General features: G+C 55.0%; 2 protein-coding genes and 1 pseudogene across 5 annotated transcripts in view; 2 read left to right on the forward strand and 1 right to left on the reverse strand.

Annotated features, from left to right (window-relative positions):
* Nucleotides 1-12,393, forward strand: part of SLC41A3 (solute carrier family 41 member 3) — a 64,754-nt gene that overhangs the window by 6,810 nt on the left and 45,551 nt on the right. For all 4 annotated transcript variants that reach the window (XR_007479509.1, XM_049715448.1, XM_049715449.1 and 1 more), the window contains exon 2: nt 2,653-2,939. Coding sequence is in view for 3 of the 4 variants with exons in the window: in XM_049715448.1 (XP_049571405.1) it covers nt 2,685-2,939 (255 nt within the window). In the remaining variant the exon portion in view is untranslated. The remainder of the gene's footprint in view (nt 1-2,652; nt 2,940-12,393) is intronic.
* LOC101270690 (heterogeneous nuclear ribonucleoprotein A1-like) lies at nt 471-1,983 on the reverse strand (annotated as a pseudogene).
* Nucleotides 2,946-4,144, forward strand: LOC101286946 (mitochondrial import receptor subunit TOM20 homolog). The gene has a single exon (XM_033416049.2). The coding sequence runs from the start codon at nt 3,209-3,211 to the stop codon at nt 3,878-3,880; it is 672 nt and encodes a 223-aa protein (XP_033271940.2). The 5' UTR covers nt 2,946-3,208; the 3' UTR covers nt 3,881-4,144.

Raw genomic sequence — 12,393 nt, forward strand, 5'->3', positions numbered from 1 at the left:
TCGCAAAAATAAATAAATAAATAAATAAGATGGGTTGATGGATGACTAGACAGGTGGGGAAATGGATAGATGTATGATCAAACAAATAGTAAAATATAAATTAAAAAAAAAAAAAAGAAAACCCTTTGTTGGAATGCTTTACACTTTCCACGGAACAGAAACTAAAATAACCTGGTATACAGTTAGTCACAAATACAGTCCTCGAGTCTTTTTGCCCACACACATGAGTATTGTCTAAAACATGTCTTCTTTGTAGCAGCGAGGCCCTGCCACCACTGTGCTTGGCCGAGTTCACAGATCTGTTGTAACCGGTAGCTTCCCTGTCACTTCTCTGGCTCTCCTCTCCTGCTAAGCTTTGTTTCCTGGCAGTAATCAACACCTCTGCCACTGCCACAGCTACTGCTGCTGCTGGAACCACCACAGCCACCTTGGTTTCGGGGTTTGGCAAAGTGTTGGCCTCCACTGCCCTAGGGGCCAGAACTTCTGCCTCCAAAGTTTCCTCCTTTCATGGGTCCAAAATTTTAAGATTGATTGTTTTAACTGCCAAAATCATTGTAGCTTCCACCACCTCCAAAATTGGTTCCATCATTACCAAATCCATTATAGACGTGCCCACTGCCACCATATCCACCACCACCACGGCTGCCACCAAAGCCACCTCGACCACTGAAGTTTCCTCCACGACCAAAGTTGTCATTCCCACCAAAACCACCTCCACGACCACCACCAAAGTTTCCAGAACCACTTCCACCTCTTTGGCTGGATGAGGCACTAGCTATCTCTTGCTTAGATAAGGCTTTCCTTACTTTACAGTTGTGGCCATTCTCAGTGTGGTATTTCTGAATGACAGTCTTGTCTACAGAGTCATGGTCATCAAAGGTTACGAAAGCAAAGCTTCTCTTTTTGCCATTGCCTTGATCAGTCATGATTTCAGTCACTTCAATTTTCTCATACTGTTCAAAATAATCTCTTAGGTGATGTTCGTCAGTGTCTTCTTTAATGCCACCAACAAAAATCTTTGTCACAGTTAAGTGGGCACCAGGTCTTTGAGAATCTTCTCTTGAGACGGCCCTCTTTGGTTCCCCAACTCTTCCATCTACCTCGTGTGGCCTTGCATTCATGGCCGCACCCACCTCCTCCACAGTGGCGTATGTGACAAACCCTGAAGCCTCTGGAGCGCTTGGTGTTTGGATCCCTCATTACCACACAGTCTGTGAGCGCTCCCCGCTGCTCACAATGGCTCCTCAGACTCTCATCGGTTATTTCAAAGCTCAAACCTCCGATGAAGAGCTTCCGCAGCTGTTCGGGCTCTTTGGGTGACTCTGACTTAGACATGACGGCAGGGGAGGGGGGAGGAGACGTCAACGATGCTTACTCGGCGGCGTCCACGAGCAGAAAGGCTGAACGTATTTTAAATAGCTGATTTAAAGCTTTTGTCTAGTTAGTCTGGACATTTAAAATAAAATAATGTGGCACCTCTGGAAATCAGATTCTCCCCTCTTCTTCTCAGGGTCGTTTGTTACTGCTGCTTACTGTAGATGTTGTTTGTTCCATGACTTGTCCGAACTAATTCTTTAGTCTGTTTTTTCTATTGTATGTGGCACTGAAGGCTCTGCTTAGTGATTGATGGAGAATTCCTTGAACGCCAGGCCTGGTGCCGACGGGTCTCCCAGTCCTTGCCAAAGGCGCCCTGTGTGCATGTCAGGGCATCCCTTCAGCCCTCACTCAGGTAGTTGGTAGCCCTACCTTAGCCTTCGCTTCCTGCTTGTACTGAGCCTCCAGATGAGTCAGAGGTGAGAGCTTGGGTCTCCTCGGGTATTTCCTGAGCATGTGCACAGCCCAGTGCCAGTGGCCTTCTAGTGTCCTGCGATTGTATGGGACCTTTTCAAAACCCAAGCAGGCATCTCATTCCACAGCTTGTCCTTTTAGGCTTTTGGCTAGTGTGTTGTTAACCCCAACTATTATCTACTGCCTCAGGCAGCCAAAAAGGGAAAAGACTTTTTATACGAAGCAAACCACAAGTCAGGTGAAATACAGAGAGTCTGCAGCTGGCGTCTTCTGGTGAGCTACCTGATGTCCAATAGTGACAGTTCTTTGGGAATGAGGCTTGGAGAAAGCTCTGGCCCATTCTCATCTTTCCAGGCAGTTGGTGTTTAAGGCTGCTGCAGAGCTGGAGAGCAGGAGGTGGGACTAAGGCAAGTTCAAACATTACAGACGTCGTGGGCATCATTCTGTGGCTGTTTATGCTGAGATTCAGCATTTTTTCTTGAAGAAATATGTTGCTGCAAGCCTTTGATTAATATCCATAGTTCTGAAAAGGAAGATTCTGACAGTTTTAGTTTTCTTGTTGCTTTTATGGAGGAAAGAATTTTCAGAAGTCCTAATACCTCCAGTTTTGCTGACTCCAGTTCATATATATTTAATGTTCACTTCTGTATGTACTTTTCCCCCAAACATGTGCGTATTAAATTAAAAACTGTTGTAAATCCGGGTTGCAGGAGGCCATGTGGAGCAGGCTTCAAGGGAAGGGCTGTGGATTAGACAGAATGTTGCAGCCTCTGCTGGACAGAAGGGCATGAAAACCTACAGGCTGTCAGCCCCATGGGGGTCAGGAACTCTGCCCTACAACCCCTGTTGCTTTATGTCTCCCAGATTAAGGCTGCCAGGGGCTCAGCTGTACTCAGATGGACGGGATGGAGACCCGACAGCGGAGGCCAGAGGAGCTGGGCCTGCTGCACGGCCTCAGCACAGGAAGACTCCCTGAAGCCTCGGAAGATGGACTGCTGAGTGTCCCTGAGAGCCAAAGGGTGGTCCCTAAACCGCTGGGGCCTGAGCTCAGCAGGGAGACCACCTTGTCCATTGGCCTCCAGGTGACAGTGCCCTTCCTGTTTGCAGGCCTGGGACTGTCTGGGGCAGGCATCCTTTTGAACTATTTCCAGGTAGGAGGGGACTAAATGGGGATGGTGGGGGTGGGGTACTGTCTAGTGTCAGCCTAGGGAGTAGGCAGGTACACATTGTGTCCAGCTTGGGGGCAAGGGGCAGGACCTTCTCAACTACCATTTTTCTAAAATTTGGGCAAGATTCTTTTAGTTACTGACGTCAGAGACTAACTTTAACCCAGGTTAAGCTTTAAGAGACAATTATTAGCTCATATAATTGAAATATCTGAGGGGCTGGATTTCAGGCCTGGCATGATCCAGGTACTTAAATGGTATCAGGTTACTGGCTCTTTATCTGTCAGCTCCGTTTCATTTTCACGCAAGATTCTGTACTTAGAGGGGAGGGTGGCCCTTGGCAGTCAATCCTTTGTAAGTGTGCTCTTAAAAAAAAAAGAAAAAGCTTTCCGCGTCCCTCACTGTGGGCGTTGGGACAGAGCGGCGCAGTCCGCTCAGAGGGTTCTAGGCCAGCTGCTTCATCACGGACCCCACCGCCGCCGACCCCACTCCTCATTGAAGAGGAGATGGAGAGCCAGAACAGCGCCATTGCCGCCCGCGTGTGCAGGTCCTGCATTTGTTTCGACTGCAAGAGGCAGAGTGACCCCAACTTCAGGAACAGGCTGCGAGAACAAAGAAAGAAACAGAAGCTTGCCAAGGAGAGAGCTGCACTTTCCAAGTTACCTGACCTTAAAGATGCTGAAGCCATTCAGAAATTCTTCCTCAAAGAAATACAGCTTAGTAAAGAGTTACTAGCTCAAGGCGAATATGAGAAGGGTGTGGACCATCTGACAAACGCAGTTGCTGTGTGTGGACATCCACAGCAGTTACTGCAAGTGTTGCAGCAAACTCTTCCACCACCAGTGTTCCAGTTGCTTCTGACTAAGCTCCCAACAACTAGAGAATTGTTAAGTGCTCAGAGCTTGCCCGAAGATGATGTGGAATGAGAAACAAATGTCAGCATAATCATCTCAATTAAAAAATATTTTTAAAATCTTTTTTAAAAAAAAAGAAGAGGAGAGAGACTTCTTGGTCAATACCCACATCAGTCTCCAAAAATTGACCCTGCTGTCGAGTGTCCACTCCTGTTCCAATTAGTGCTTCCTGAGGGGTGACATTCTCTGCCCGGCAGCTTGACTTCTCTTGTCGTCCCTATGAGGGGAGGCAGGCCCCTTGATTTACACCCTAACAGCCCCATAGCGTGAGGAACTGGGAGTCAGACAACAAAGCTGACCCATCAGCTGACCCATCAGACAACAAAGCTACCAGTGTACCATCCCTTTCTTTTTTTTTTTTTTGCGGTATGCGGGCCTCTCACTGCTGTGGCCTCTCCTGTTGCGGAGCACAGGCTCCAGACGCACAGGCTCAGTGGCCATGGCTCACGGGCCCAGCCGCTCCACGGCATGTGGGATCCTCCCGGACCGGGGCACGAACCCGTGTCCCCTGCATCGGCAGGCGGACTCTCAACCACTGCGCCACCAGGGAAGCCCACCCTCCCTTTCTTGTTCTTTGAGTATCAAAAGCCCCATTCCTTCATCAGCATGATCGGCAGAAGTCCTCCCTGGAAGAGCATGGTACCTGAGAATACTTGAAGCCATTAGTGGCCAGGTCGTCGCTGTTGGTTGGCAAGGAGCTGAGAACACAGACTGTCTGGAATGGTGAGCTGGGAGGAGCGGTAGCCTCTGCCCCTCTTGCTGTGGGCACTCCGTGCCCAGGGAACTTAGGCCTGCCCCTCACTGATTTGGAACCAGTCAGGGTTTGAGTCCCAGTCTGCCACTTAGCTGTAAGGCTGGTGCTTTAAAATTTTTAAGACCAGCACTTAAAAATCAAGAGATGTCACATAAAAATTCAAGTTCCTGTTTTCCCTTGAAAATCTGGCAACTCTTCCAACGTTGGACGCACATTCCCTCACAGCCACAGTTAGTGGTCACTGCCGTCTCGGTGTCCACGGTCCCCACCGTCCCTCGGTCTGCACCCACTTCACTCCACTACCTGCCTGCCCTTCCCCTGCCACCTGGGGTCCTCAGTGACCCTTCCAGCCCATGCAGTCCAGTTCCTCGTAGCGTCACAGCACTGGTGACAGCCAGCTGCCTTTCCAGGTTCCTCCCAGACCTGCTCAGACCCCAGCATGGCTACGTGTCACGCCAGAGTCCCTGCCCTGGTGTGACCCAGCCCCAGGCCCCTCAGCCCTCTCCTTCCTCCAGTGACCTGGTGCCCTGCAGCCCCATATCCTTCTTTACCCGGTGGTGAGTCACACCGCTGCAGCCTCCAGAGCACCTGGCTTCCGCGTGCCAGAAGTTCACATGCCGCAGACCTCCCCCAAGAATTCCCTCTTCCACCTGAAGGCCGCCAGCCTCCTCGCCACCCTCCTGACTCTGTCTCCCTGAAGTCTGTTCTCTGTGCCGCGATTTTCAAAAAGCCTGTTTCGTTGTGTGTTCAGTATAACACCACTGAGCATGTATCCCCTGCACACGCACATGTGCTCACTGCTACATACACACGTGTGTAGGTCACGTACATGTGCGTATTTATACACACATTGATTGATACACATACATACTTGTCTGTAAATATACAGACATGTGAGTCCCCTGCACAAGCTGGTTTATAGGTTGCGCTTCGAGCGGCAGGTAACAGAACACCGTGTGGCTTGGAGCCCAGACTCCAGAGCAGAACCAGCTGGGTTTGCGTCTGACCTTTGTCACTGGCACAGGCTGCCCTGTGTTCCTGGTTTTCTCCTCTTAAACCAGAGCTGAGGGAGAACTGCCCAGGTCGGGCTCCCGGGAGGGCTGTAACATGCGGTGCCGGGGCCTTGGACTTGGGCCTCGCCCAGGAGGGTTTGTGGCCGACGTTCTTATTCTCGTCGATACTCCATCACAGGTAGTTCTGTGCTGATGTTTAAGAACTTACACAAAAGCTGCAACTCAGATAAGAATTAGAGATACCTGTTCTAGTGTTTCTTTCCCATGCCTGGGGGCAGGGCCCGGCCAAGCAGCCCCACGATGCAGCTCTCCCCAAGTTTTAAATCTCTGTGCACTTGCCTACTGCCTCTGGGATAAAACCCAACCTCCTAAAATGCATCTGAACATCCTGAGCTCACCTGGCTGTATCAGGATGGTTGCAGCCACAGGTACCAGAAAACCCGACTTACAGTGGGGTAAGTAGGAAGAAAATATGTCATCTCCCAAAACGAGGTTTCCAGGATAGGGCGATTCTGGGGTTGGAAAGTGGTGTCACCACCAGCCAACGATGTGTCCGAGGACCCGGCATCTTCCCAAATCCTGCTAGTCAGCCTCCACAGGTCAGCTTTGTCCTAGAGGCGTGTCGTGTCCAGAGGGAGAAAAGCAGACCGTGTTCTGGTTCCTCCTTAAGTGCAAGGAAACTTACCTGGGGACTAACCCCCAGCCTCTCCCCGGCCAGATGGGAGGCACATCCCACGTGAAAGCCACATGTGCGCAGAGGGAATGGAACAGCGTGATCAGCTGGCTTAAGTCATGGTCCGAGGGGTGGGTCCTGCTGCTCCGCGGCCTCACCTGGGCCTCCTCTTCCCCCTGCCATGTCCCTCGGAGCCTTTCCTGGGACGCCGCCCCCAACATCACTTCCTGGGGCGTTGCCTCTACCTCCTCGGTTGAATGAGACTCTGTGAGCCCAGAGGCTGCACTTTTTTTTTTTTAATACATTTGTTTTTCTGGAAAAGTAAAGCATTCACGTGCCCGAAAGGTCAGCATGTGCACAGGGACAGGACGTGCTCCTTGCCTGTCCCCAGGCTCTCGCTTCTCCAGGGCAGCCAGGACCTGCACCTTCTCGTCTGCCTCTGCATTCCTCGCACCCTTTTACGCATGTGACGGCGCATACAAACTGTTGTGTGTTTTGCTTTTTTTACTTTACAGTGTATCTCAGAGGCTATTCTTTGTAAATATGTTAAGAGCTTCCTTTTTTAAAAAAGATTTATTTATTTATTTTTATTTTATTTATTTTTGGCTGTGTTGGGTCTTAGTTGCAGCACACGGGCTTCTGTCTAGTTGTGGCGTGCAGGTTTTCTCTAGTTGTGGCACGCGGGCTCCAGAGGGCGTGGGCTCTCTAGTTGAGGCTCACAAGCTCTGCGGCATGTGGGTTCTTAGTTCCCTGACCAGGGATGGAACCTGCGTCCCCTGCAATGGAAAGTGGATTCTTTACCACTGGACCACCAGGGAAGTACCAAGAGCTTCCTTTTTTTTTTAATGGTCGTTCAGTATCCCATCAGGCAGACACACCAGAGTTTATTCACCTTTTTTCCTCTGATGTTTGTTTAAGTTTCACAACTATGTTAGTTTGCTCGGGTTCCTGTAACAAAGTACCACAGATGGGGTGCTTTAAACAACAGACATTTATTCTCCTGTCCAGGAGGCTGGATGTCTGAGATCCAGGCGTCAGCAGGGCCTCTCTCCTTGGCGTGTAGACGGCCGTCTCCTCCCCGTGTCCTCACGTGGTTGTTCCTCTGTCTGTCTGAGTCTCCTCTGACTATAAGGGCCTATTGGATATGGGCCACCCCCCCACTTCCAGCTTCCTGTCTCCAAATACAGTCCCATTCTGAGATGCTGGGGATGGGGGAGGGGCACACAAGTCAGCCCTTAACAACTTAGAGCAGCACTGCTGACAGTGGCACGTTCTTTACACGTCTGGGTGAAGGAGTGAGATGGATTGCTGCAGGTAGAGCTGCTGGGTCAAAGGGCATAGGCGTCCGTAACCATGATAGATGTGGGGCTGCTCCCACCTCCCTTAACGGTGTTATCTTCAGCCTCTGTGATCTTTCACCACCTGGCAATGGCCCATACACTGTATGCTGTGGTCTCTGCTCCAGGGAGTTAGCTGTTCCGGGGCTCAGAGCTTAAGCAGCCTCTGTGCTCCACGGTTGCCGTGGGACAGCAGTCAGCAGAGCTGGGTTTCGGCTTCAGGTGTCGTGATGCTGCAGCCGAGGGGTCAGCGTGCTGAGGCCTTCATCCCTTCCCCTTGGGCATGTCCAGCATGGCAGCTTCATCCAGGTGTGGGGTCGGAGAAGGAGACCATCTGCTAGCAAGGTGGGTCCCAGGAGCAGCATCTTTGCCGGCTACTGGACGCGTCAAGTCCCTGAGGTCAGCTCACCCTGGGGGTCGTGATTCAGAGGCTGGGATCCCCGGAGGCCATCACTGGGACCGCCAGCGGTGTTCACTGTAGTGGGATTTGCATTTCTCATCAGGAGTGAGTGAGGTTGAGTATCTTTGGATATGTCCTTTGTCCGTATTTCTGAGGAGTGGTTTTTGTTTTTGTATTGATACTTCGGGGCTCTTTACATTTTAAGGAAATTGGCCTTTCCATTGTGATACAGATTGTAAATATGCTTCCCATTTATCTTTTGACGTTGGTTTTGGTGGTTTTTTGCTGTGCGTGTACTTTTTTCTGTAGTTAGATTAACACACTGTCTTTCGAGGCTCCGAGCCTGCGTCCTCCTCAGCGACAGCGGCTGCCCCTCATGCAGCTGCCCTGCCCCCCAGGCCCCTGCAGGCCACACAGGTCAGAGGGCGCCTCTCAGGCAGGAGGAAGCCCCACTGTGTCGTGCGTCTGCGCTCTGCATTGCGTGCAGTGAGAGTTCAGGCTGGCCGTCCGCGGACACTGAGCTGGTCTGCAGAGGGGTCAGAAGCCCCGGGCCCCGAGTGTGGGTGGGCGTAAGGGGAGGGAGGGCGGGTCCTGCAGGGGTCACGCCTTAGCAAAGATGCAGGGTGGCTTGAGAGGCTGGGAGGGCAAGTGGGCGGCTAGAGGGCAGAGGCGAGGGGTGAGAGCTGAGGGAAGAAGCTGAGGCTGGACTGGGTGACACATGGGTGAGGTCAGCCTGTCCATCACCTCCTGCCCCAGGGTTGGGGGGCAGCTGAGCACACAGCACTGGCCGTGTTGAGCACTCACGTGCGCTCACAGCCAGGGAGGGCCTTCAGGGCAGCGCTGGGCACAGGGTGAGCCGGCTGGGGTGGGCGCCCAAGCCTGCTGCCCGCTGCACCCTGGATATGAAGGGCTGCTTACTCTCAGGCACGGAGTGGAGGCCACTCGGCGCCTCTGCTCCCCCCATGCCACAGCCACGCACGGCCTTGCACCCCATTGACCCTGGACGCCCTGATACCAGCCTAGACCCGGTGCTGACCGGGACCTCCAGGGAGTGGGCTCTTGACGGGACGCAGAACTTACAGGGACCCCTTGGTGGCCAGTAAAGGCGATTGAGGGGCCGGTGTGGGTGTGCCTCCCCCCGGGGCGAGTCCATGTTCGCGGGTACCTGCGGCAGTGCAGACGGCAGGGGCTCCTCTTGCTGCCTTGGAACTGAGCCGGAGCTGCGGGAGGGCCGCTCGGCCCAGCGCCGGCCTCGGGCGAGGGGGGTTGGGGGGTGGCTGTCCCCCTGAGAAGTGGAAGGACGAGGGTCCCGGCAGGCCTGTGGCCTTAGTGCAGGCAGACACATCTGTCGCCCTGTGTGTTTGGAGTGTCCGGAAGGCGGGGTTCCCAGAGTTCCCTCCCTAAACGAGACGGCCCTTAGGCCGTGGCCCAGGCGTCTAAAAGGCACAGAGCCGGGCGGCCGGTGCTGAGGCGCTGCCTGGAGGTTAGGCGCCTGTGCTGACCGCTGGGTGGCTCGGGTCCTGCACCAGGGACGTCCGGTCAGGACTGGAGGGTGGTGACCTCCGCCAAGCACCACCGTGACACCCACGAAGTGCACAGACCCCACTGGGCCCACCCAGTTATCTCGGGGGCTCCCAGGAGCCCAGGTTTGGGGGTCACCTCCTCTGGTCTATGGCATCTGACTCAGGACAGGGAGGCCGCCCCCTGTGGGTGGGATGTGCCAGAGGCCCAGGGTTGGCTCCCCGCCCCATATTGAGGCTGCCCTCCTTGGTCACTGTGCCTCCCAAGGCCCACGGGCAGCCGGGCTGCGAGGGCCCCCTTCCCAGGAGAGCAGGGTGTGTAGCTGCGTCGTGGCTCAGCTGGTGGACGGCGCAGTCCGGGGGAAGTTTCTGGCGTCAGCTTAAAGCTCTCAGTGGTCCAGGGACCCCGGAGGCTCTTGAGGGTTCTCTTCAGTGGAGGTGTCTCTGGGGCCCGATGGGGGTGCCTGCCGGCTCTGATGGAGCCTCTTGTTGGAGGGGCCCCTTCAAGTCAGGCTGCTCAGCAAGGATGGCCTAAATGGGCAGGAGTAAACTTTGCACGTGAAGACGGTCACCTCCAGAAGCCACAGGTGCTGGGCTGTGTTCGCACGTCAGGATGAGCTGCTCCCGGTGAGCAGAGGGTCTTAGGGGTCTGAGCAAGGGGAGGCTCGCTCTGCGAGGGCGGTGGCAGCCCATCCTCTTTGGGGGGGCTTCTCTGTGAGTGTTCGGGTGTCTCAGGGAAGGTGTCCCATGAGTCTGTAGAGGGGCGGCCATCGTGTAGCGCCAGCCCCGTGGAAGGTGCAGCAAAGGCCCGACCTGCAGAGAGCCTGCGGCTGCAGGTCCGCCTGGGAGAAGCAAAGGTCAACACGCCGAGGGAGCTGAAGTGGGTGCTGAGCGGAGCGTGCTAGCCAGATCCGCAGGGCACAGCGTTTACCGGCTGCGGTCAGTGTCCCGACAAGACTAGATGTTGGGTGTGGGGCGCACAGCACGGGACCCCAGCTTTACGGCTGCGGTCACCACTGCAAGGCAGTTTGTCTCTGCCAGGTTTAAGAACAGAGCTGGGCGGTCAAGTGGAGAGCAGCGGGTACCCCCTTCACTCAGTAGGCCTCACGAGACCAGGTTCAACCCCGAGGGCCAGTTTCAACGTGGTGGCCTGCGTTGGGCCGCATTAACAATTTTAACCGGGGAGGGGGGTGCCACGGGGTCCCCCTACGTCAGCCAATTTGTAAGTCAGGCTGGCAGCAGGGGTGCCTGATTCGGTCCGTTCACAGTCGTTCCGGCCTCGGGGAGGTGGTGACCCGGGGCGGCTCGCGCAAAAGCCAGCCAGGGGGACTCCGTCCCTGGCGGCCTTCACCGTGTCGGGAGCTGTTCAGTCAGCGGAAAGCAGCTGGTCAGGCTGCCGGGCGTGCGCGGTCAGGGGCGGGCCGTCCTGTTTGTGACGCCAGCTGCAGTGACGGCCTTCTCTTGAGGGACCTGCATCTGGACAGGTGAGCTCAGAGCTCATCAGCCCCACACACCAGGCCCGGGGGAGGATGTGCCTCCCACGTGGGGCCCTCAGGGCTGCGCTCAGGAGCGCCAGCTGCCAGAGGCTGTACTGGCGGGCGTTGTAGGAACACGTACCGGTTCCCGTAGGGCTGTGACTGACTTGTTTGCGTTCCGCGGGCTCCTTGGGGGTCGGGGCGGCGGCAGTGGGGCTGCCCCAGGCCCTGCTGGCTTTACCAGGTGTCCAGGCAGCACATCATAGGAATAATGTGGGCCCTACACGCTCAACTCGTGGAAGGCTGATGGGTCTCTTTATGTCTGCTTCTACAATGCTGCTTGTTTGTTTGTCCACACAGCACACACAGCGCTGTGCCGGACGCCGCGGTGGACGGGGTGCCGGTCCTGCTCTTGGCTGTCACAGCCGAGCAGGGAGCGACAGGGGCATGAGTTGGGGTTAGGCAGCGGCAAGGGCTACGGGGAAACGAAGGGGCAGAGCTGGGTGACGGCTGGAGCAGCCTTGAGGGGGATGCCGGGAAGGTGTCCCTGGGGAGGGGGCTCTGGGCTGAGGCCTGTGTGGCGAGGGGGCTGGCCGGCCGGGGCGGGGGCACTCGGTCCCACATGGTCACCGGCAGGTGCGTTCTGCCGGCCGAGTTGGAAGCAAAAATGAAGACGACCTTTCCTGTTGCTGAGAACGTAACTGCCTTGACCTCTGGGACCTCAACAGGATGGGGGGATTCAGGCCTTTAAGAGTGACCGTTTCACTCAGAACCAGCCCAGGCTCAAGGTGACCCGCGAGAGGGCGGGAGGCCGTTGGGAAGGTGTGCTCCTGGGAAAAAAGCTGTTCCCACCCAGGACCCCGAGACGGACCTGAGGCGGCCGCCCTCCGCGGCCCTTCCTAACTGTCCCGCAAGTTGAGGGGTTGGGCAGGTTCTGATGCCGCAGCTCTCGGTGCGTTTCCGGAGCGCCTGGTGGTTCTGAGAAGCGTGAGCTGAGACCCTTTTGGTGGGGCGGCGGGAGGAGGTCGCCCAGAGCCCTCTGGCACCTGACCCAGATTCCTCCCGAGGCCCAGCACAGCCCCTGAATGCAGCTCAGGCCCTTGGAGACTTTCCACTGTGCTGCTGAGCTCCTGTGAAAGTCACATTCCCGATCTCCTCGACTGTGAGCCAGTGAGCTGTTGACATATTCTGTTCTCAGCTTGCATATGGGAAAGTACTCTTCCACACGTGATGGCATCTTTTATTTGTTTCTGGTGACAGTTTATTTTTTGATGGTTATAAAAGCAAATAGTCACAATAGATATACAGAAAGTTATGAAATAAAGGTCGCTTAGGATCCCACCACCTAAAAGT

This window comes from Orcinus orca, chromosome 10, assembly GCF_937001465.1.
Source record: "Orcinus orca chromosome 10, mOrcOrc1.1, whole genome shotgun sequence".
Classification (NCBI taxonomy): Eukaryota; Metazoa; Chordata; class Mammalia; order Artiodactyla; family Delphinidae; genus Orcinus; species Orcinus orca.